The 26,646-nt window shown below is 40.5% G+C and overlaps 1 protein-coding gene across 3 annotated transcripts in view; it reads right to left on the reverse strand.

Annotated features, from left to right (window-relative positions):
- Positions 1 to 26,646, reverse strand: part of scaper (S-phase cyclin A-associated protein in the ER) — a 64,535-nt gene that overhangs the window by 6,503 nt on the left and 31,386 nt on the right. For all 3 annotated transcript variants that reach the window (XM_028584958.1, XM_028584960.1, XM_028584959.1), the window contains 8 exons: positions 24,844 to 24,909; positions 24,014 to 24,140; positions 17,697 to 17,812; positions 9,298 to 9,421; positions 7,480 to 7,709; positions 5,671 to 5,826; positions 3,128 to 3,362; positions 1,409 to 1,558 (listed from right to left, as the gene is read on the reverse strand). In XM_028584958.1, coding sequence (XP_028440759.1) covers positions 1,409 to 1,558; positions 3,128 to 3,362; positions 5,671 to 5,826; positions 7,480 to 7,709; positions 9,298 to 9,421; positions 17,697 to 17,812; positions 24,014 to 24,140; positions 24,844 to 24,909 — 1,204 coding nt within the window. The remainder of the gene's footprint in view (positions 1 to 1,408; positions 1,559 to 3,127; positions 3,363 to 5,670; positions 5,827 to 7,479; positions 7,710 to 9,297; positions 9,422 to 17,696; positions 17,813 to 24,013; positions 24,141 to 24,843; positions 24,910 to 26,646) is intronic.

A 26,646-nucleotide genomic window follows, 5' to 3' on the forward strand; every position in this document is an offset into this window, starting at 1 on the left:
AGCAAGATAAGGGGACGTTTTTTGTTGTTGCTTTTTCACAAAACACGCTTATTGGCAGTCCCCAGGTTGTGGAGGAATGACCGCTTTAGCATCAAATTAGGAACATTTTTTTTTTTTCTCACCAAATACAGTCAAGAATGGCTGCTCCGTTAACGCCGCTGTGGGTATACAAAGACAAATCATCTGTCACCCGCTTAATTTAATCATCAGTCCGTATTCAATTATTCAATATAATATGCAAATTGAATCTACAATGACCAACAGATGCTAATTCTGTACATCAGAATAATTAAATTGCTGAGAGAAAAGGAAAGCACCATAAACCGCAAGAAGATCCTTTAAATAGAAGTAAAAAATAAAATAAAATCTGGTAAATTAGAATCAGTAATCAGCCTATAAATTGTTGTGGTGGGGGTTGACTGTGATCGTGCAGACATAAATTACATATCAGAGGTTTGAGACTGAAGCTGTGCCTGCTGCCTGTGTGGGTCAGGCTTAACATAATCAAAGCACAGCCAACTGTAGCTTGGCTAATCAGGGGCCCGGTAGACGGGCCATGCATGACAGCCAATTACACAGCAGCCAGGTCTGCTCCATCACATCATGTGGACTTCCACAGAGCCCCCTAAGTAGTCTTTACACCGGGCCAGCACACTGCTCTGCTTTACCAGGAAGGAACAATGGGTCACTCTGTGGTACAATAGACGAGACACAGACCAAAAGCAGGAAGGTGCCAAGTCATGAATCTTTGAACAGGTGCTTTTTGTTACAATTAAAAAACTACACACTTATTCTGACAAATAATACATGAACAGACCAATAGTAAGAGGATATTATGGGTTCTTTTATCTCTGCAGACATCTTTTCACAACTGAAAGCATTACATGTAACATGTGCTGAAACAATTAAAGGATTAGCAGATTGACGGAAAATGTATCCATTACAATTTAGCAATTAAAAGTAGGGCTGAAACAATACATAGATTAATTATTACTTGGTGGATAGAAAATGTATAGGCAACTATTTGATGCTTGTATTTTCCATTATGGGGAATTACAATGGACATTAAATGGAACATTTCTTAGACAAAATGTGAAAACATATATGCAGTCACATATCAAGTGAAAACACTCAAGATTTTTTTTTACTGTTGGCCTGACAAATAAAAAGCACCACTTGGTAATTAAGACAGGAATTTGTCATAACCTTTTAGAGCTTATATACTAATGAATTAAACAATCAATCAATAAAAATTGGTAGATTGATTAATAACAAAAAAAAACAACTGAAGTTACAGCTTTAACTGTAACAAAACAGTCTGTATATCTTAATATTTAGAGTAGTAACACATTTTTTTAAATTTCATTAATAATTTCTGTGCAGTCAGTGCAGGTTCAAACTGGTTTACCTGGTTGTCCGGGTGGTTAACAGTAAAGTATCCCACACAGATGATCACTTCTTGCAGCAGTTCTTCAGATGAATGCTGGGTACAGTACCAGAGCAGGGAGCTGACAATGTGTCGGAAAGCTAGAGACAGGCCCTCAGCTCCTAGAACAGACTGACAGATCACAGACGAGACATGTTGGTATGTTTTACAGTAAATTAAGTCAAAATAGCATCAATTGTCTATGATTGTGATTACAAAGAGCTCAATACAATAAAAGTACAAAGTAATGAATGACTATGTTTTTTTCTGGTGGGAACATACATGGTGTAAGAGTATAAGCAACTCAAACGGTGTCCCACCATAAAACACCCCAATCCCACTCAGAAATGAGATGCTAGGAGCAGCTCACAGACAGTATTTATTAAACATGTCAGTGTGACAGAGCACCATAAGATCATCACTATTCCACTGGAAGTTTGGGTGTGTTAGCATTGTAACATCCATAAATGCAACACCTGAGAAGCTAACCGTTGTTTTCAGGACTCATAACTTATGCATGCAGGCAACATATTAAACTCACTGAACCATGTAAGCAGCTGTCAAATGAAACAAAAGCAAATTGAGTATTTAATAATAAACATTTTTAGAATTAAAAAAAAGAAATCAACTCGCATATTGAAAAGGAAAACCACAGAGAAAGGACAAAAAACAAACAAAAAAACTGTTTGAATGTGAACTTTTTTCACATTATTTTTGAAGACTACAGATTTGTTGCTGCATATTATGCCAAAATGAAACCACTGTAAAACCCAGTTATTTATATTGCATTGAATTATTGGGAGCTGAGGCGGCAGCAGAGAACATTAATGGCCTGAATTCTGATCATCCATCCACTGCAACACATATTAGCCGGTGTTGTGCAGGTAATGTGAAACACAAGGTGATTACAACCCCACAGGCCAAAAAAAGAAACATTATTTAAAATGTTCATAAAACTCCGGCAGTGAAATGCTTTTATTTCCAGCTGTTTTTAGTTGCCTGAATGTGGCGGGTCAGTGAGAGGAAGCGGCTTCAAAGTAATGACCACAAGACATTAAAATAATTAACAGCATTCTCGCTTGCTGTCGTGCCTTTCCGTCTATGTGGTGACTTAGCACAGTGAAGCTGTCGCCCTCTCCTCCTCAGGGTGGGTAATGTACGGCCCTGCATACAGTGATAATCACTCGTGCTCCATCCTAACTGCTGACCCACCGGGCTCTATTCAACCCCAACAACTGACCTGGGGTCAGAGGGCACCTGTGTTTATGTCCACAGGTCAGCTTTGTCCTGAGGAGAGTAGCTCCTCTTCTAATGGCTCTTAACAAAAGGAACTAGCATCAATCTGATCATGTATACAAAATGTATTAAATCCAGGTAGCATCATTTAAATATATTTGTAGGCATCTTTATAAGAGACAAGTCATTTAAATGACTATTTCTACTGTTTATTCAAATACCAGTTAGTTAATGTGAAGGTACCAGCTACTCCTTCTACAAACCATGACCTGTAAATGTCATTCTATGAAATATGTGTGGTATGATAATTTATCTACAATACAGAAAACGTGCTCAAACAAACATCAGATGCTGAACTGTAAAGAAAAAAGTATCTATGTCAAACTTTTTGTCACCAATAGCAAAATCTGCTAGATCTTTAATGAATCTTTTATTTGTGAAAACAGAATATATTTTAGATAATACCTGGAAGGCGGATAGGTCAAGCAGGGCAAAATTGTTGAGGAAGCGGATGCCTTGCAAAGCCACCTGGATGACCCCGGGGCTGTAGGGTTCCTGACTTTGGGAAGAAGACTCTGGCGAGAAACTGTGCAGCAGAATACAATATAGAGTGTGCACCACTCCCACCAAGTCTGTGGACTGCAGCAGGGCCGTCAATCCAGTCGGGTCCTGGCGTTTATTGTCAAATATACTGGGAGCACTGGAGAGGAAAAGAGGGGAAGGTTTGTGCAAAAAAAAAAAAAAAAAATGAAAGATACGATACCAGGAAACACTACGTAGCATTGAGGTCTTTGTTTTTTCTGTCTTTATGCTGCCATTGTTGTGCAAAAAACAACCATTGAGTGTTGTGTGTGACATCCCAAGACTGGGGACACAAATAGATAGATTTACTCACCAGACATAGGCTTAGAGATGACTTTCCCTTTAGCTAAGAGATACTACTCTGTTAGTGCTGCTGCATTTCCTGACCTAACTGACTGCTGCGGGTGGAAGAGCACCAAGTTTAAAATGTGTTGCATGTTACATGTTGGATCACAGCTGCTCCTTAAGATCATCTTCTGCTATTCGTGTGCTTCTGTTTATCTATGGAATAACAGATTTTCAGTCTTTGCATGCAAGGAGTTTCCAATCTGTTGCACTTATTGACTTAACTAGTCAAATTCACCGCCAGCCAGTTTGGGTGCAGCTGAAGAGTGGGACCATCAAGATTCAAGATGGTCTCTTCCGCTCCCACTCCAGCTACATTAAACATAGTGATGCAATGACGTGAAGCTCATGGCAGTGACTTCAAGCTGGCGGATTGCATTGAGCTGACTGACAAAGTGCTGAGTGCTCTGGCACATTTAATCAGAGAGGATTCAAGGTGACAGGTTTGTTTGGTTCCAACTAGATGCCACCTTGTTGGTTAAAGGGATCGGTAACATTATCCTTTCATTGAACATCACATTTAACAACAAAGCCAGGGATAACGCTTGACAGTATGGTGAAAAGGCTTGAGTCTGGTTCCAGTTTTAAATTGTCGTGCTAGGAGCTTCAAAAGAGAATCCAATCATAGAAAATTAACAATTACAACATTTTTAACACACATGAATTAAGTTAAACAGTATTTTTTAATCATATCAGTGCCTGCAGGGTCAACTGGAGCACACACTCAACATTATTATTTGACATAAAAAAAAAAAAATGAAATGATTTTAAATGTGTTTTTTGTATTTTAATCCTAACTTTTTACTGAATTCCCTGTTGTACAGTGTTTTGAGACCAAGTCTTATGGTGATATTGCACTTGAAATAAAATTGAATCGAAATGCTGAAGAAAATGAAAGTAATTAATGGAATACAATTATTAATTATTTTCAGTCGCATTGCAGAACTCTCGGCTAGTACAGACAATTTAAGACTACCGCAGCAGCACCAGTTATGATTTGCAGCCATGTAGAATGGAGGGTGTGTGACCTCTGGATGAAACCTACAGTGCATGCTGATACTTGATGTTAGCCAACAGGCTCTGCGTGAAATATGCTGCTAGGCAAGAACACAGCCCCCTAATGCCATTATAATCCCCTGACACAGCAACTGGCATGGCCAAAATATTCTACAAGCCCACTGAGCATTCTTATACATGAATCTTGGCAGGACATACAGTAGCTCGCTACCTGCTATATTGATCATAACACTGGTCTCATTTAACCTGCAAAGTCTGACACTGTTTTCTCACAGATATTCAGTGACAAACATGCAGTCCTGCTTAAAACGGTCTTCTACTGTGCTGGTGTGAAGCAGCTGGTCATTGTTTCTGCAGCACCTTGCAGCTGGCAAGGTGCTGCAGCACACTCGGCGACACTTCAAAACGCAATGACAAGATCATGGAGTAAAGAGGTGGGGTTGTTAAGGAAGAAAACTCAACTGGCTAAATTGATAGCTAGATTCAGTAGAACAATTAAAATGCATCCAAATGTTATTGTAATGCACGACATCAAAGCATATGTGGCCCTGCTACCATGATCAGCATTTCTGTTCCTATTGAGTGAGGAATGGTGGTACTGATGTCCCTTGGTGTGACTGTATGCGCGTCGCCTCTCTCAGCGGCGCCAGTGAACCTCGCTGAGTGGAGGTCACTGTAGCACACGTGGGTGGGCTCCCCCCACGCTGCAGGCTAAGGTTTATGGTGAGTGACAGAGCGCTGGGTCAAGTAGATGCCTATCTCTATCAGCAGTAATGACAGCTTAGCCAGCTAGCTGGCTGGGGGAAACGACCTGCTGTCTTTGTTTGTGAGCCCCGTCTTTATAGATCCTTGTGTCATTAAAGAACTGACAGTGACTCAGTCTCGGTCATTTAGACACACAGAAAGGGGTGTGTGTGTGTGTGTGTGTGTGTGTGTGTGTGTGTGTGTGTGTGTGTGTGTGTGTGTGTGTGTGTGTGTGTGTGTGTGTGTTTCGGTTTGTCAGAGGAAGATCAAGAGATCACAGAGAAGTTTAAGATGTGTAAGCGAGAAAGAGACATGCTCACCGTCCGGTTACGACAAAACACAGCTTACACATGCTGTGCAGCAGAGCTGAGGCTTGCTGAAGGAAAGCGGACATCTTGGGGTGCTCGTCTACAGGACCTTGGATCGACAAGAAGCACCCGTACAGCTTGTCAATCAAACCCATGTTTACTACATAGCTGGAAGAAACACACAAGAGGAGAATTTTTTTTTTTTTTTTAAATGTCATGTCGTTAATAGCATTTTCCCAAATGTTAAAACAAATGAACTATGGGAGACTTCCTTTGTAAAAAAGCTAATCTCACACAGGCAAACAAAGGCCTTTACTGTGCATACTCCCACAGCACTGCAGCTGAAAGCGGATACCTCACCTAAGCCCTCCACCCCCTGCTATTACTGCCATATCTCCAATTTGTCTTTGCCAATGACAGGTCTCATGATCATGTTCCCTGTACTCTTTCAGCCACAAATCACTGCTAATAGTGTCATTAGAGGGCTGCTGTGGCCCGTGTGCCAGCCCAGCTCTGGGCCCTTGGCAGTCTGCTGACCTGGGGGCGTCTTCTTACAGCTCCGGTATGCTTGGCCCTTCAGGCTCAGCTCAGGCACCAGCAGCTTATAGAAATCTATAGAGCACTACATCTGCCAATCAAGGCTTTCTAGTAGCTGATGTGAAGCCATGGTTCGTCTTCTTATCACTGTCTTGACTCTTCGCTTCTTTCACGTAGCCTTTTTGTTAGAACTGTCACTCATTGAGGTCCTCCTAAAACAGGTGATTATGACCGTTTTCAACCTCCACTGCAGGTCATCTGACACTTGAACCAACTCCCATTGTTTTGACTTGATCCTCTTCCACAGCTTTACTTCTGTTGAAAGGATCTTTCCTCACACGACTGCTTTGTTCAATGCCTGCCCTCTGTTTGACAACCTGCTTGGTGGTCGAACTTGCCACTTGGTGTCTTAACATTTATGATAATGATATGAGACTAAAAGCACTGAAAGCCAAACTGAGAAACTGGTAATGAGGGGAAAGGAAATGGTGATCTCCTCTGTATGTGATATATGGGTTTGCATAATGGGAGAGTGTTGTAAAAGCTAAAAATGTTTTGATCTTTTGTCCTTCCTCACTAGCATATACATTATACAAGGCAGTTGAGGTAAATCTTGTGCCCGTACTTGGGATTACCAGTCTGACGACACCATTTTTCTCAGGCCCTCCCCTGTCTCCAGGGTTACGACTGGGTCAGTGGATGAGAGTGGTGGGCCTGTGCAGCTGCCCCGTCCCGATGAATCATGGCTTGTGGGAGGGATGGTGGAAAGACGGTACTCTTCCACAAGGCTTCATCAGGCCGGGCCTGCCTTTCCTCACAGCGCACATTGCTCCAACATAGCCCCGACTCCTACAGCCCAGACCCACATGGCTAGCTCCAATGCCAGGTTCAAGTAGACCTTTCAAAGCTTTGGACATGCTCTTTGTTTATGCTACTTTGTGCCCCCCCCCCCGAAATGGATTTTACTTGAAATGTGGCACTAAATGCGTGGAAAAAGTACAAGCTGGAAAAATGCCAGAATGCACCCTCATTCTCACACTACTCCCATTCTAATAAGACACCATTTGGACCATTTCCAAGAGATCTGACATTTTGTCAGCCTATTCTTTACATAAGGCACGCTGTTGAGGAAATCAGAGGTTGGCCAACTCTCAACCCAGTGAAGAGGAGTGGAGGAGGCATGTACTAAAGAAGGTAAAAGGGTCATGAGATGAGAAAAAGAGGTGCCATGTAGGAGGAGGAGAAGCAGAGTTAGAGTAGTACAGAGCATTGGATGGAAAATACCTCATCAAATCTTGTGTGCGACTGTTGAAGGACTCTGTGGCAGAGCTCTTGACCTTGGCATCTGGGGAGGAAATCCACGTGTTTTCGACTTGTCCAGACTCAGAGATATGCGGCCACAGGGACTTCAGGATGGTAGCGATGGTCTGCAGCAGGCCTGTTGTCAAACCCTCAAAGACTTGTTTGTTCACACTGCGCCCAAAAATAGATTTGTCCTCATCTGGGACATATAGCTGCAAAATAAATAAAGAAAAATATATGTTACAGAAGGTAGCCTACCTGTATACTGAGCAATTCATAAAAACTGTGTTCTTTGATAAACCCTTATGCTCATAGGCTGCATAAGAAATCTGATAGCATCCAAATGCCATTAGACACGACATCAACAGAGTGTGAGAGATCAACAAAGGACAGGTCCAATTTAACCTTCAGCATGCACATTAATGACCGATTAACCATGTTAAATACATAAACACACACATAAACAATGTCCTAAATAATGTTAAATGCCCTTTTTGTAAGCACAAATTATTGGCACATTACACAGTTTAAGGAGTTTCTTTTTCACTGGCTGTCGTAGGTTACCCTCCTGTGATTTGTAATACCCACAATACAAGCATATAGTAGCTGTTTAAGGTACTTCCTCAGCCACAAAAATGACAAAAAAGCTGGTAAACAAGTAAAAAAATAACAAGCTACATGCTGACAAGATGCTAGCCCAAATAAAAAGGCTGTGGAAAGAAATGAAACAGCGTAGTCAGACGAGCATTTCCAGACAAACTTCATGAAACACACAAGCAGAGGTCCACGTTTAAAATATAGTGCTACTATGTGAGTGGAGAACCTCTCAAAGGTAAAACCTTCTCATTTGGTCTAATGGTTGGGGTGCATGCTGACAGCATAGGTAAATCCACCGACATTCTCCACAAATCTAATTAAAAAGGGTCCATGCTCATATGGCAGCGCAACCCCCACTGCTTTACTCTATCACACACACACACACACACTTTTTAAACTTTGTTGTCTGACGTAAATTAAATCACAATTTATTAGAGCAGGGTGTGGAGAAGCATGAATAATTTCTGAGCCCTATTCTTAATCTGCATTGAACACGTGGAGAACAGTTAGTTTGTCTCCTGCAGTGCTGTTGGATATGTCAGTCAGCAGAGCAGCTGCTGGGATATGTTTTATATAAACTGAACCATACAGGCTAACCTCTCCCTGTGTGCCCTAAGGAAATATGACTGCTTTGGATTGGAACTCACTCACTGGAGAAGGAAGCCCCAGAAGAGTTCATGCATGTACCACAGCCCTGTGCCTGTGCCTTGTCCTGTCTGTGTTGTGAGTGTAGGCGGCCCCAGCGAGTCGCCATCGTTAGATGTTTGGAGTGGGCTGATGTTTACAGTCCTTCTTACAGAGTGCTGAAGGATATGGGCTGACATGTCGCCGCAATGCAGCCTGCCTGCCTGACTGACTGACTGCGCTCTCACATTCCCTCAGTCGGGAGGCATCTGTGGAGAGGTTGGGCAACGGTTTGATCCTTGCTAGCTTGTGTCTTGCTCTGTCTTTCATTAACACTGTGGCAGGAACAGACACCAGCAAAAAGGCAGGGTTTTCTCAGCGGTCAAAGCACTGTATATCAACAGATGAATGTAAAGACAACAAGGAAGGCTTAATAAAAAGGCTAACCGTATATGTGGCTACGTTAGAAATACTTAGTTAGTTTGATCACGCCTTGAATACCTCAGTATCTAAACATATTCAGCATCTCCTTTACATTGATGGGAAATGAGGTCTCGGTCAGGTGCTGCATATACTTACTGTTAACTGATGCAGCAGCAGGTCCATGAGGAGCGCTATCTTGTTGCTAAACAGCACATAGGAGCAGTTGAGGGGGCAGCAGGAACATGCCAGGTAGTAGGTATTTACAGCAGCACAGAGGGATCTAAAACAAAAAGATGACAAATAGTTATTAATCACAATAAAAAATAAAAAAAAACAACACACACATACACACCTCAAGGCTGGCTGCTACTCCCCTTGCGATTCGTTAAAGAAACACTATTACTGGGATGTAAATGTCTCGCCCTGGGCACTGACAAGATCATCTGCAGTCATCAGGAAACCAAACACACTCTTCTGTATTTGTGGTTCCTTAAGGGTGCCGTTTGTCTTCACAAGTCAAAAGCATATCTCACTGACAGCGCGAGTAAGGAAGCTGATTCGAGGAATAAAACACTCATTTCAGCTACTTACGGGGAGACTCCCCTCACTAAAGCCACCTTCAGAGGAGCTGAGCGCAATCTCAGTCCCATCTTGGCTGAGATGGTGCAGCATTTCCGCTGGAGAGATAAAACTACTCCTCTCCGCAGCTCCTCAAAGCCGCCAGGCAGCGGCCAGTGCTCAGGCAGTCAGCATGCCTCTGTATTATGTCTGCTCTAAAACAAGCCCCAGAGAAGATTAATGCTTCAGATAACTGACCAATCATTCTGCTGTGACTACTACTCCCCCTCGCCCCCGTTTCATCAGTTAATATTTTTTGACAACTGTATATTTTAGCCATTGGCGAAATGGCGTGTCCTATCTACTCGCTGGAAGAAAGGAATCTGCCTCTCCAGTGCCTAAAGTAGGCCATGTTTATTTTAACTGGTAAACATTTTGATATCTACCGAAACCTTCACATCTGCTGCGCGTTTTCGGTCAAACCACGCTGGCATAGGAAAGGAAAATAGATTAGGCTAAGGCAGACCCAAGTCTGTCAATAACTTCCTCTATTCTTTGCTCTGCATTTGCTAGTGGGCGGATCAGTCGTTTTGCTGTATCGTTATTGACATTGCAGAGTAAAGCTGTCAGACATGGAATGTGGTGTTAATGTGAGAAGCACTATATTTTGAGTGATCGGATAGTGTCCAAATCTGACATCAAAGCTCACTTCCGTCCACCTGAAAACAATAACCGAGCAGAGCCCTTTTGCAAATTGTTAATGTCCTATATGGCAGCTATATTGACAGTAATTTTATTAAAGCATAAAGACGCTGGAAAAAGTTAAGCCATAATGGTTAAGTGCACTGATTGAGCAGTCTGTGTGGAGCAAGAGGTGAGGTAACATGAGATCCCAACCAAACTATGCTGTGTGCAGCCATGCTGCATCAGGACTCTGGCTCTCCAGTGAACATTGGACAAAGATCAGCTTCTATGCAAATACCAAAACGACAACTCAACTACTTTTTCTCAAATATTGTTGTAAAATTATATGCTTCACACAGCTTATGAAATTCAAGCTGTGGTAGCTGACATGTACATTCCTTTAAAAGGACAGGAGTTACTTTAGGTGCTTTAAGTCACTATTCTGGTATTTAAGATCATGTGCCTATTGAGTAAAGTAGTGCACAATAGTAGGGATATCATATGACCTATCAGAGATAAAATGACTAGGCAGGACTGACTTGATTACAGTCAAAGAGCTGTTTTAGAACGGCCAGATAAAGTTCATCTTGGTTAATGGTACCAGTCAGGTTACACTTATGACAACTGAAATTTGGTGCTCTCTTCCTGACAAATGTTTGTTGTACGTATTTTACAAAGTATATCTAGGAAGCAGTAGTGTCACCATTTATTTTATAACAGCTTCAATCCTCCTTGGAATGCTGCCATGACCATCCCTATAATGGGATATTCAATCGTTCCTTCAAGAAGAAATGAAGAAGGCTGTAATCTTCCTTGAACTCTGAACTTCTCGTAAAGTTTTGGATCAGCAGACTGGAGAGGCAGCGCAAACATTCTGAATCAATAAAGGCTAACATGCCCAAAAAATTAAAAATCGTAAAAAAATGCTAACTTTTCTCCTGTCTAAAACATGTTCACAAATGGCAAAAAAAAATGTCAAGAACAACTTATCAGGTTGTGCAAATATCAAAAAATCTTGATAGAGGCAGTTTCCACGTGGAAGCTTTGCCATAAACATTAACTTTGGCAAACAATGAAATTATCAATTCATCAATTGTGTTTTGGTAGTTTTGTAATGTTAAGCCATTTTTAACTGTAACTGCTCTATGTTGGACACCTTTTGACCAAATGCATGTCCATGTTTGGCATTTGGTGCAATGATTTATGAGACTGTCCCCCTTGTCACACACTACTTAAGAGTATAAACAGGGTATGGTAAAAATCACGCTTTAAAAAGAAAGAAAAAAACCTTTTATTACAAAAAAAGGACAAATAAGAAAATAGTATTACATACCAGTGCTTTTTGGGCTTTGAACATTTTAATTCAAGGCACTGCTGTATTTTCTATCTACAACATGACAAGTATTTTTCTAATTAAATCACTTGACTTCTGTCAAGACAGATCGGGCCCTCTGGCTTTCCAATCAACTCACTCAACTGCTCATGTAATGAGCATGCAATTGCTTTGTAACACAGCTAATCAGGCTTGTCTTTGGTTGTCTCTGAACAAATGAGGAGGCTTTCAAAGGCATGTTTGAGTTATGCCCTTACACCAGCTTGTACAATGAACCATCACAGTGATCTGTCTTTGGTTTCCTCCCACCTAATTGAGCTTGATGAGCATGACACCTGATATTCCACCCTCCCTGGGATTCTCACTATCTCAATACCCTTCAATGACAGCTCCAGTCAAAGATTTTGCAGAACAATTTGTTAAAGTGCCACACCACCCGGTCTCATGTTGCACAAAAACTTTGTGGGGACTGATGTGTGCCAGTCTATCTGAGCAGGCAACATTCCTCCACCTACAGCACTACGGGGTTCTCATTACACTGAGAGATTGTGCTTCACATGTTCCCAAAATGACCACAGACACCATCCATCCATCCATCCATCCATCCATCCATCCATCGTATTATCACTATCCCAGAACAATTCTGCATTGAAGTTGGACTTGAGAAGGAACAGAAAGAAAGTAAGATGCAAATAATGAGCGATGTAATCTGCCCATCTACACTAAACAGCTTAACCTCACACCAGCCAGGGAATACCATTTTACCTGTAAAGCTATTTAGATCCATAGAGAAATGAGGCCAAGAGGTAGAGGGATGGAGAACATCTGATCCTGTCTCACCCCCCTAGAGCCCTCTGGGGGCTCTGCCTGGGTGGCCAACAGCCCTACACATGATAAGGTGGAGGCTTGGGAGCAACTGACCTCTGAATTTAAACTCCTAATATTCAAATATTACTTAATTTCAGATAAAGGCTGATAGACAAGGCCAGAACAAAAGACTAAGAAGAAGAAACTATTCCTGAAGGTGAGGATTTGTCCACAATACGACTCAAAAAGCATCCAGACTTCACTGCCTGGCTAAACTCTCCAGCATACATCAGAAGGAAAACTGATAAACAAGGTTTCCCTAGCAGTGCGATATACGGTTATTGATTTTGTCTATCTTTCAACATAAAGCCATTTATTATATTCAATAGCCAACTCTCAATTGAGTTGACAACAAGACAACAAGCATGTAAAAGGCTCTTTATGCTTTTTGTCACTGCCTTGACTTATCAACCCTGAGATCTGTGCTTCTCAACCTGAGTCTCACATTTCTCGCCCTCTCTGTGCGTTTCCTATGTGCGCAGTCAAGCCTGACTGGAGCAACGCTGGAGAAATCTGACCAACTTCCAGATCAGGTTGAGTCCCTGCCTCTTAAACAGGGTAAATTTGTGTTCAGGAGAAGAAAAAGAATCCTGAGCCAAAATAAAAGGTGAGGAGCAAATCCATTTCCTTGTGCTGTCAAACAATCCCTTCATTCACTGCTATCTAAATGACATTTAATTTGATTCTGCTGTTGATCTCTCCGATACCCTGAGTGCTTCCAAGACATCTACCCTGGCTGCCGTGCCACACTGGCCAGGTATGAAGGGGGAGAAATCTGATGAGCCGTCACACAGCATCACGCACGGGAGAATGCGTGTGTGCACACACGCACTCTCACAAATGGTGGAAAACATCCTGAAATAAAACCACAGGTAGCAGGTCTGATTTCACAGGATACACCAGGTCATGTGAGACAGTGGTGGAAATACAAATTGGGTTAACACGCAATGTCCAAGGACTCTTAAACCCTCCTCTGGAGATCACCTGTTCAAGTTAACGTCATAGCTCTGCTTATCCTTTTACAATGGAAATTGTCAACGTACAGTATAACCAAAACATTAGAATATAAACTTTAGAATTAGATTTTTGCTCTGTCTCAGGTCTCTTTGTTGTTTGGGTTTTAGCAAAAAGTTGTGTACAGGCAGATGGAGTTGAGTGCTGAGACCATTTACAAGCAGTACATAAGTCTTTCTTACCCACTTCTCTTCAGTGACCCCTATTGGAAGAAGAAAAAAAATAAAATCTAGTCATCTCTGACACTGGTTTTGGGTTTAACTGATGTTATCATAATGGAAACCCAAAATGATTCTTCCATGCAAACTAACTACTGAAACACATACAAGAATTGGTCTTTTTTTTTTTTTTTTTTTTTTTTTATTCGGTCCTTACTAGTTAAACAGTCTGGGATAAAACAGCTTCAACTATACTATAGTGCTCATACTGTACAGTATATGTTACTGGTACAAACTCTGGTACAAATGCTGGTACATATGATGGGTATAATGGGTACTACTTCACAGAGTAAAATATAGATATTACCCGTCCCCCCCCACCCCACAGGGCACTACAGGTTCATGTTACATTAATGTACATCCTGGACTATATACCTGTACATTGCACAAACTATATCTCCTGAACTTTTTGCACATTCATCAACATCTTTGCACATCCTGCAATAACCCATAAAGCAAGTCTTTTTTTTTTTTTAACAGTTATATTGTACATATTCACCCTTTGCCTTCAACATGTTCATTTATTTAAGTTAACGTTTCTTTTTTTATTATTATTTCCTCTTTTTTATTATTATTTTTGGGCATTTTAGGGCTATATTTTTTGACAGGACAGCTTAGACATTAAAGAGGAGAGAGGCGAATGACATGCACCAGGTGAGCTACCCAGGCGCCCTTATTATTTCCTTTTAATATGTTGGTTTATGAATGCACCATCCACCAGGGCAAATTCCTTGTGTTATTTACTTGACATTAAATCATTTTCTGATTTTAATAGAACTCAATTAATAAGTACCATTTCATATTTAAGTCCCCTTAATAATAGAGCTGAAACAATCAGGAAAATGGGAATATTTTAAGATTTTCTTAGACTTCAATGGTAGTTAACTGAATATCTTTTGGTTTTGGACTGTTAATTTGATGAAACAAAATTTGAAGACGTCACCTTGGTCTCTGGGAACTTGTGATGGACATTTTTCACAATTTTCTGACATTTTATAGATAAAACAATTACTTGTGAAAGTAATTGTTGGATTAATAATGTTAAGAAGCAGATACAAATATGTTAAACAATGGCATTAAATTATTTAAGCATATCAAAAGCCATGAATATGTCAATTAGAGACAAATAATTAATACACTGAAAATATAAACTAATAAAATGAATGTGAAGTAAAATGTATTTTGTTCGCAAAAAAAACTATATGCTAACATTTGAGAAATCATTGTGCATTTTATGAGATATCATCTCTCCAGCTGAAGCTAATGATAGTGGCTGCATAAACCCTGATCTAGACATTCCAGTGACCACAGGGTTACACCAGGACATTAGCGGAGCCTCGCAGAGGAATTAGCTCATTAATGTAATGGTAACAATATGGAATCAGCCTCCCCGGGGAGAGATATGGCAGTAGAATCTCAGCAGCTGCCTTTTTTGTAAATCACTCAGCTTATCTGGTTGGAGGAGGTGATCAATACGGCAGCATCACTGTAAACAGATAATGTAGCGCACTCTGGGGCAAGCGTCTGCATAGCAGCCCATTAGGCCACACAGCAATCTAGATGACCGACAGTGATAAGTAGACAGTCGAACTGCGTCCTTGCGTTGTATCTCATCACCAGCTCCCGACTACACTGACCTGACTGAGGTGCATCACAAGGTTAAAGTGTGACCTCTTTCACACAGTTCACAAAACATCAGTGACATTTAAGTGAAATTGGGACTTTTCCAATCTGCACATGGATTCATAAAAATAGCCTTTTATTTTCCTACATTGTAGCCTACTACTGTACTGGGTATGTTCTTTCAATCTAAACTACAGAGCATATTGTATACATGTGCTCTGAATGAATGTCTCCATGGGGCTGGATTCATGTGTTCATCAGGGGCTTATCCCCGCTTCAGTTCTCAGCTCTCAGCTGGCAAAGCTCTTAAGGGTCCAGCGGTATTAGCAGCACAGGACTAACTGAACCAAGCTAGATTCTAAACAAATTATTGAAATAACCTATTAGGCCTTAGACATACTGTAGTGGGACTGCTATTAATCTCATGCATGTGTAAAACTCCTCTGCAGAGAAACCTGTTTAGCCATGGGGGGAAAGGTTTAGTTATGAAAGTAAAGCCAATTCAAGACCATACTTTTATAACTATACATAACTCACTCCAGAGTTTGATTGGGCTAGTGTGCAGAGGATAGTAACACAAGCATAATCTTCACCTCCCGTTCCTTCACCAGAGCATGTCAAGATGTCTTAAAAGCCAAGGAGGTAGTGTATGCACTAAAGCGAACACACCGTCATGCACGGATGTGCAAACAAACTCAGCAAACAAACGCTTAGCCAAGAAGACAGTCTCTCCATTAAAGATAATAACATTTCTTCCAATTCAGAAGTCTGCTTGAAATTCCCTCAGATTACAATGATTGAGGAAGAGAGAGTACAAAAAAAATCAATATACATGTGATGCCCTTTAAAAGCCTTATAAATATAAGAAGCATTTGTCCATTAGCAGAGATTCAGAGACCAGTAAATGCTAATGAATGGGAGTGCAAGGCCATTCGAGTCCATTACAGAGTCCCACTAGTGAGTATGGCAGCCTCTCTGAGGTTATCTACTGGCAGGCCATGCAAACGCCAGACCCACAACTCAAAAATACTCTGCACTCTAAATGATATATGGGACACATGTGCTTTTTGTGTTTCGAGAGAAAAGAAAGAACACAAATTGATTACGGAAATGCTCTCCATTTCTAGAAGGGCAGCGGTGTTACTTATTAATACATTTTGAGGATATTTATTGAAAAGAAGCAATTATAAACAATGATGAAGTAGGTTAGTTGAGATTAGCTCACTCACTTTGGGCAATTACAAAAACAATCCCAAAGAAAGAGGAAATAAAGAAGTGTGTTGTCAGTAGGGTCAGAGAAAGGATACAGTCAGAGAAGTCATTGAGAAGGACAGTAACAGCTGTTTGAGGCCTTGTGAATATACAGCACGGAGTCAGCAGACATTACATCTTCCTGTCCTTTTAAGTTTCGTAAACACAATCAGAAGTGCAAAAAATAAAATCTGTTAATACTATTTTATTTTTGTTCTTCCAACATTTGTCCCCACACAAAGAGCAGTGTATTTGTCCACAGTCAAAGAGAAATGTATATGTAAGAATGGGTTTACATTTTTGCCAGTGAAAAGGTGTACTGCCAGTTATAAATAACCTAATCCATTTCTGTTTCTTTAATATTTACTAATTATAGAGTAATAAATACTAATACAAATAGAACCTTTTTTTTTACTAATAAATACATAAAGTAAGCCAGCTCATATGTGTTCATATTCTATTAGAGTACAGCGTTGATAGTAGCTACTGATGTAATTAGTCTAATAAGGCATGGCATTAGGTCATTAAATAACATTAGATAAACACTATGGATCAACATTTATTGAAAAATAAGTTCTGATATTGTATATGTATTTTTAGTGGGGTCAACGCAGGCTCATAGGAAATGTATCTGTCATTGCAGAAAATCACTCCACACCTGTTCCAATCTTGACAATGAACCTACATTTATTTTTACAAGATTACTCTCACTTGTGGCTTATGTCGCAGCTGATCTAAACAACAACTGGTCAGCGTTTCAGAAATCAAACTGTTCCAATCATAACCTAAAGAGACAGCTCACCCTGCTGGCTTGAAACAGAAACTTGATTAAGTCATGATAATAAACTGAAGGGCATAGCAATTGTTTTTTTTATATTGTTTTTTTTTTTATTTTGAGTAGAGTTGTTAAATCCCAGAAAAATACCTGAGCATCCAATTTTATGCATTTAAACTATATCGTTAGGTTAATTAAAATGTAAGAATTTCAATTCAGTAACAGTACTCACTTGAGAGGAATACGAGGAACTGCAGTGGGTGTGGAAGCAGCAGCGAAGACCTGCAGTATTTGTTCCAGAGCAGACAGGCCACCGCCTACTTGGAAGGCCACTTGGTCTGCATTGTTCTGTTGAGACAATATATGAGAGAGAGAGAGAGAGAGAGAGAGAGAGAGAGAGAGAGAGAGAGAGAGAGAGAGAGAGAGAGAGAGAGAGAGAGAGAGAGAGAGAGAGAGAGTCAGGGGACAACGAGCCACAGGCTGGACAGGGGATTACATGGCTCTCACAAGAGAGGGACCCTCTCTTTCTCCTACAGGGGTGAGGGATTGAAATCTAAAAACAAAGTGATCCCAAAAGTATTCCTGTTTAATCTCAAAAGTGCACAACCTGACTCCGCCCCACAACAGTCAAGTTTCAGTGGAAGGCAAATGCTCTGCAGGCTCCAGTTAGCACCGGGGTGGTCTCAACGGATGACCACAGACTAAGTGAAACTGAAAAAAATGCAACTCGGGCAAACAAAGAATGGGGCTATTAGTCGTTCTATTGGGTTAGGATACAGAAAAACATTAGATTCTTATCATAATCAGACCTAAGTTGTTAATGCATTAGATCTACTGAGGTAATAAAGATGCAGCATTTACATTACTTCACCTATTGTGTCCGCATAGACAGGGATTAAAGAGCTATGTAACTGCCAAATGTTTTTACTCAATGGTGTAATAAACTAAATCAAAAGTAGTGCCATGGGTGAGGATATTGGTTAAATTACTTAATTTCATACTACCATGTTTGTAATTGCTATTCATTTTCTGTAAACTGAACTTGATAAGGGTATAAAGGATTTTTTTTTTTTAAATATCAAGTTAAGTTCCTGTTGTTTTTAAGTTACATTCTTTTTTCTCACCTTTACTTACTAATATATTAAATAGATTACAAATAAACTAACTTCGAAGAAAAAAAGTTAGTCGGGTACATTAGATTTATGTACACATGTAAATAGTTAAGTCCTGCCATCCTGTGATGATAGAGTAATTGGCAGTAGGTCAGATGCAGTTGCTACAGTGTCTTATAAATCAACAAGTACAAAGCCAGGAGGCAGCGCTGACGATCAGGCATGTTTGTGCCTGGGTCGACATGGAGGAAAGGAGCTAGAGGGGAGCCGCTGATGGAGGGCCTTCTTCACACAACTGCAGAGGGCTGTGTTACACTGCAGGTCACTCCTCTGCCTCCACCTAATGAGGCTCCTCAGTGCTGTGACAGTACTAAAATCCAGCCACTTCACAGTGCTTTTGTTCCGCAGATGGGAAGTTGCCAACAAGCCTGAACACATTGATAGAGAAGCGCTTTACCAAATTACAGATAAGCTCTTCATCTGTCATGCATGCCGCTGCTGAGGTAACTGCTCCTTGATTCCGGTGTTAGACACACATAGACGCACGGAACAATCATTTAGGGTTTGGGACAAAAACATTTTCAAACACGCCAAACACCCTTTGCCTTCAACATAATTAGAAATGTCTCAAAGACTAAGCAGTGTTTGGAAAATACCTCATTATGACTTCCTTTCTGTAGGTTGCCAGCAGTTTCCATGCCTAATCAATTGGGTCTCAGTCACTGAGCTTGGCTTAACCCCTCTCTTAACCCTCCCATCAACACACCTACCTAAAAGCTTCTAGGCAAAATGAGAAAAGGCAGCTCTTTCATAGCAGCTTATCAAATGGTATTAAAGAGGGTAACTGGGACCTGCCCAGTCCTGGCTGAGTTTCTTGGCTAGTCAGTGCTTTTTTTTTTTTTTTTTTTTTTTGCTCTGCTGACAGATTTTTCTGTTGTGATGATGGAACAATACAAGTGAAGAGGATTAAGTTCAAACTACCTGACATACTATCTGAAGGTGGTCCGTGCATGCAATGGGCCACAAAAACAAAGCAGGCACAAGTCATGCAGAGCAAAAGGAATCATGTTTGTATATAATTACAGTGACAGTTTATGTTCACAGTAAGCTGAATTTGAATAAACTCTTAACAGGATGAAAACAATGTTGTCACCCTGTACTCTCAAACGGATACTCAGACAGAAATAACCTAGGGCTAACCTAGGATGGTGAAGATGGCCATCATTATTACATCAGCATGTTAGCATTGTTATTGCGAGCATGTTAGCATGCTGACGTTAGCATTTAGCTCAAAGCCCCACTGTGCATTATGTACAGTGTGGCTGTAGACTTAGTTTAGAGGGTCACTGCACAGAGTACTACATAGCCTTTGAAAACAGATGCATAATGTCTTTTCTGGTCTGAGAAAAATGAATCAAGTGACATACTAAATAGCTCTTTTAATGTAGGCTAACCGTTAACCCTTGTTCTAATTGTTTGCGCTAAGCTAAACATGTTTGAGACCTTCAGCAGATGAAATTCATTCATATAAGACAGCTAACAATTGTATTTCCCAAAAATGTAGGAGTGTTCCTTTCCAATCGGTCAGTGCCTTGCCAACATAAGCTACAACAAAACACAGTAACAGGATGAGCGAATAATTTCCCCTCAAACAGATAAAAATAAATAAAAGAAGAGCCACCACTAAGGGATGAGCATTCAGACACAAGTGGGGAGGATGGCTCCTGAATAATACAACATGGGGAAATCTTATCCAATTACTGTCCAGGGTGACCATTGTTACCCCAGCTGATGGGAGGCCCGAAGCAGCTGGTAATTCACGAGACAGTGTCCGCAGACCAGCAGACCTGCCAGATTGCACTTTGTAGTCTCCTCCTACCAGACACTTTAATTAAAGCAGAGAGGAGGGCACAGCCTCAGTCCTGCCCCACCAACAGATGGACAACAACTGGCAGAGTTCATTAAGAACTGGTTTCAACTTTGATATGTACCTTCAAATCACGAGTTCACTCCTTCACAACTAAAACCTAACAATGAGAGAAAGGAGTGTGAGCACCCTCTCTTACACGAGTTTCATCATTATACAGCCTTACAGAGAAGCTTGAGAGTGGTAAACAAAGCTCTGTGGGTCGAGTTGACTGTACACCACAACAAGGTTGCTGGAGTAAACATTTTAAGGTTTAGTATAAACTGTGTGTTTACAAGACAGAATGGCATATGATTTAGTAGACTTTGAGTGCAGGGCGAACATGGAAATGGATAATTCTACAAACTGTGTTTATTCTATAAAATGAACCAAGATTAATCAAAGGCCTGTGTGGCGCAAAATCAAACCTTCCACAGAAACCGCAGACAGCCTCTAGTTGTAACCAATACACCAAGAAGCTTAGAACCATTTCACTCCCTATTTGTCTTGTGGTGAGGAAACAAACATGAGGCTGCTTGGGAACAAATGACAGTCTACAATGAGAAAATACAACATTAAGAGCTGAAACGATTGTTTCATTAATGTACAAGTTAATTTTCTCAATTAATCATCTGATTATTCAACAACCAAATAAATGGAAGCTTCAAAGATAATGATATACATGTCTGATAAAAAAGTCATTCAAAGTAGTTTAGTCTAACAAAAAAATGTGATAACCTTAGGGCTGAAACTAACAAATATTCTATTAATATTCTATTTCATTCATTTGATCAATAATTGCATCTAAAAATGACAAATAATGGGATATGTCTGTTAGAGAGGCCAAAGGAATGTTAAAAATTTTACACTGTTAAAAAACGTAAAAAGTTTAAAAAATAAATAAAAAAATGTGAAGCTAAGAAAAGTAAGGAAATTTACTAGCAAATCCACAAGCTCTAGCTTACAAATGTTTGTTAGTTTTGCTTGATAAAGGATCAGTGATGAATAATTTTTTAAAGTTGACAAAAACAATGAATCGACTAATCAATACATTTTTTTAAATGACTAAAACTACATATTCATCCATAAATTTGCAATCAAGTTTAAGATAATGTCAGGATTGCTGCTTTTGAAAACCTTTGGTAATGGTCCATGTCAAACTCATAAAACAAATAAGGAATATGGTATTATTATTGACAGATAGGGTTGTCAGTTTTTATAACTCCAACTACCAAGAAGTAATGTACAACACTGTTACACTTTAATTCAAGTGTGGCAGAAGAATATTTTGCTTAGAACGTTGAAAGATTTCTAAACTGAATAGCATGTTGCTCACTTTTGCAGTCAATGACCAGCGAGTGACAAAGTTCTGACACTGCTAATCTGGGCTCTGTCTGTCAGTCTGCTGGAGGCCCAAGCAAGAAACCTTATTATCCTGCCACGCTGCCCTTCACCTTCCCCCAGTCCCACTGGACGGCTCAACCAGGCTCCAACAGCTGGCAAATGGAAATGCTCTCAGAGCACCATGCTCCTGATAGTTCCTTACCTGCGATACATGTTTTCCTTTTCTAGACAGGCTTAAACTGAAAGCAATGTTAACAAATGTGGGACATACATACATAACATACATAACATACATACATACATACATACATATAAATACAGACGCTCAATAATAGGTCCAGAAAAGAGCAGCACATTGGGAAAATTGGTATTCTCAATCACAGAGAGTAAAGAAAAAGAAAAGGGAAAAAAAAAAAAAAAAAAAAAAGAAAAATCAGGTTTGACACAAAATAAACCATTAGAGGCCACAGCGGGAGAAACACACTGGGGTCAGAGACTAGACGTAGCGTAGAAAGCAGGGGAGGAGTGAGAGGGGTGGGACTCAAACAGCAGTGCAGGAGGGGGAGTGTCGGGTGTTGTCCAAGGAATTAGCAGAGAAAGTGGAGACTGAATCAGATATGGAGGAGAAAAACAAACCTCTAGGTGAGTCAATGACATGAGAGATGCTTGTTAGGTCAAATAATCTAAACGGTCCCGACTTGATGTGACTCAGGGGCCAGACAGCCATGCTGACGGAGACTCTATTTATTTGACTTTGTCCAGGGATTAGAGAGGGAAGTGCTCCCCAGGCTGCCTCATTGGCCAATCACATTGTTCCACTCAGTGTTGGGTGGATATTTCTGTAAGAAGCTGGCGAAGCAGAACTTGACAAAGCAGTTTAAAACTGTGCTTTTGAACTGAGGTAAAAGACGAAGCAAAAGCCCCCGGACAGAGCTGCCTCCTTTCCAGCCACACCACTGTTGAATAGAGCACATCTACTGTGGCCCACTGACCTCTGACCTCCCACTGGGAGTATGTGGAGCTGAGGGGAGGAGCCCTCATGTAGTGACAGCTTGTGAGCTACTCACATCACACTGGTCTCCTCCTCTCTCCTTACAGCACACTGTGCCACCCACCTCAGCCACCTCTTTCTTTTCCTCTCTGGGGAAATTCGGTTAATAGCCTCTCCGGCCGCCCCCCTAGTCACTGATGGGACACCATAATCTCTCTATCCTCACGCCCAGAGGCATGCACAGTGGGATGTTATGATGGCTTGAACCACAACTTGGCAGGAAATTTATGCCTCATTACAGGAAGTGGACTGTATATTCTCCTCATCATAAACATGGTGGCAGGTGTTTTAATTCCTCCTCTCAGTCTCAAATTGATGGGAGTTTTACTGTTAAAAAAAAAAAAAAAACTATACGGTCATGCAACAAAACCTCTGGAACAAAAAAATTCAACTATATATCTATATCTATCTATCTATCTATCTATCTATCTATCTATCTATCTATCTATCTATCTATCTATCTATATATATATAAAAATATGCACCATTGTATCTGACAATTATGTATACAGCCGTAAAGAAGTGTAAGGGAAAAGCCAAATCTCAAATTTGCCTGTTTTTGTTCATTAAAGTACTGTGCATCCATGGCATTTCATCTGGAAATCCAATTTACTATTGTCTAAACCAGTGACATCCGAGTCGTGCAAGCCACATAGACACGAGACAATGCTTGTTCTTGCGCTGGAAAGCTCCTCTATTGGTACCATGTGCACAATGCAAACACAGTTATCTGGTCTTCATTAGCCAATAACCAAAGGCAAGTTTGTTTAGAGTAAGTGATACTCTGCATTGGGAGGGTGAGACACAGGGAGACACAGCCAAACACAACTCACCACTGGAGAGACATGCCAAAGGGCTGGCATGACCTGTGCACTGCTGCAGACTGTTCAGTCGACAGACAAGCAACAAAGCAGACCAGCACATGATGCACCAAAGAGGATGTGAAGAGGTAACGGGCAACTATAAACCATTGTGATAGACATCTACGTTAAAGAAAAGGGTATAGGGGCAGAGAAAATTATTTGATCGTCAATATACAACCAATATATTAATATAAAAAATCACTACACATTACACAATCTACATAAAACTCAATCAAACTGTCTACTGTATCTATGATCAATTTTTTGCTCTACCTGTTTCTCTAAGATGCGAGCGATCTCTCCCAGAGTTCTGTCCAGACCAGACGCTTTGTTGTTGGCCCACTGGCCGCTGTCTTGGCCCTGCAGCTGCTTCAACAGGTCCTTCACCAGGCGCTGCAACCTGAACATACAAGAGCCACTAGTTATTCTAAATCTGTTTACAAACACAAGTTCTGAATCCATGTTTCCAAGCTACTTCCAACGTTTATCCACCACAGAAGAGCTGAAACTATTAGTCTTAAGTTAGTTAGTTAGTTAAATGATTAATCAAATCAAAAGAAAATAATAATAAACAATTTTGATGCTCAATTAATTGTTTTTCAAGCAAATATTAATAAATGAATATCGCTAAAAAGTGTAAACCAACATAACAACAAAACAGATTGCAACAATTTGGACCATTTTTTAAACTGAAATGCCAAAAACAAACTGCTTGATCCAACCTCTCAAATGTAAATCTTTGACAGATTTATTTTACTAAAATAAATCAAATATCTTTGGGTTTTGTACTGGTCATGGCACAAAACAAGCAGTTTAAAGATGTCACCTTAGGCTTTGGGAAATTGTGATTTGTCACAAATAATTATTAGTTGCAACCCTGAAATAGAAACACATGATGCATTTTGGAAAGTTTTGATGAGGATTTTTACTATTTTCTTTTTCAGATATATATATATATATATAAAAATACTCAATTGTAATGTTAGTTAGTTGCAGCCCTACAAAAAAGTGTTATAACCATTAGGGTAAAAGATTTAGAATAAAAAACAAAAAAAAAAACTATGAAACTTCAAATTATGAAGAAAAGAAAGGAAAACACTAACTTGGCCTTGTATGGGGAGTCAGGGATCTGTGTCTTTGCCTCCATTGACGTCTCATATTCCTTCGCCCTGCAGGTGGAGAAGTAGGAAAAAGTCTTTGAATACCAGGAAAAAAAGTGTTTTGCCTGTCAGTAAAGAACACAACATATGAAAGTGTGAAGAGAGAGAGAAAAAGTTCAAACTGAGTCTGTTTATTTGGCCTGTCAGCCACTCACCAAGTAACTTGGCTTAAAATAATCAGACACCGGCTCTGTAGGGACGAGTGTTTAGCTGGCATCAACTCATATTATGAAGACTTAATTCTACCTTTAAATCCGCCTTCCTTTGAGTCGTTTTTAACGAGGGAGGCTCAAGTTCTTCACTTCACTCCCTGTCAAATAAACAGTTAAAGGGGGTCACAAGCAAGGCAACCTGTGTTTTGAATGTGTGATCTTCTAAAAAGGTCATGGTCATTAGGGGATTGGGATCTCTGTGGCATTACTCCAACAGCCAGACTCAGAGAAGACGCCTGAGAAACACAAACTCTGTGTGTGTGTGTGTGTGTGTGTAATTGGGTGGGGAATTCTGTCAGTCAGGTATTCCTAGACATGATAAGTAACTATTGATCAGAGTTAGATTGAGTGCCTTCCGGTTACCCATCTCTACACTGATAGGATCAAACACTTCCTGGAAGACGACAGGTGGTTTTGTCCCAGCAGGCCAGACGTGGACCGACCAAAGTCTCGTTCTCTTTTTGCAATCTCTTTAATTCCAGAGCAGTCATCTAACAGCAACTGATAACTCACCACACAGCTAGACCAGGACACTGAGATACCAAAACCCTTCCAGGGGCATATATTCTTGCAAAAATATATTAGTGTTATTACTAATTTGTTGTTTGTGGTTATAACTATATCTGCCCAGTTTGTCATTTGTGATTTTACAATATTAATCTCCAACAGAGCAATTTATTGTCAGAAGCACCCCATGATAAATGGGTCTCCTCGCAATAAATACAGTATCAGTCATCAGCAATAAGAGAGAAAGCACAAATCCATAGTGCAAGGCTGTAAGCTGTTTAGAACAACAGATCAACTCCTTATACCCTCATTTCTAATCCAGAGACACATTTCCCTCCAATGCCACAAAAATACATGATAACAATATATACACAACAGAGACCTAGAAAATGAAGAACACACACACACACACACACACACACACACACACACACACACACACACACACACACACACACACACACACACACACACACACACACACACACACACACACACACACACACACACACACACACACACACACACACACACACACACACACACACACACACACACACACACACACACACAATATTTGGGTTAAAATGTGTGTTCACTGCTTTATGACAAAGGCTGCAATGTTGTGAGAACCACTCACGTTTTACGGACACCATACGGTGTTCCAATAAAACGGTACATTTCCACCCGGTGGTGAAGCAGCTCACCTTTATGTTTACTGGGGCTCTGTGTTATTTATGACCTCTGAAAGCCTGCTGCCTTTGAGTGCTAGTCTCAGCAGGGCTGGTGCAGGAGTGACAGTGAACAGAGACAGATCATGTTGTCACTTCCTCAGTACCGCTGAGCCTCACAAAGCCAAAAACAGCAGCACTGAGAATAAAGCCTTGTAGCACAGTGTTTCAGCCTGTAGCTGCCTCTTTATTACACTTTTGAATATATACTTGCTCCTGAAAAGCATAATATTAATTAATTTTCTCTTTTTTACTCAGGGTCAAATCCACAGGTCAATCATGATAAGAGGATAGAC

This window comes from Perca flavescens, chromosome 8 (genome assembly GCF_004354835.1).
Source record: "Perca flavescens isolate YP-PL-M2 chromosome 8, PFLA_1.0, whole genome shotgun sequence".
Lineage (NCBI taxonomy): Eukaryota > Metazoa > Chordata > Actinopteri > Perciformes > Percidae > Perca > Perca flavescens.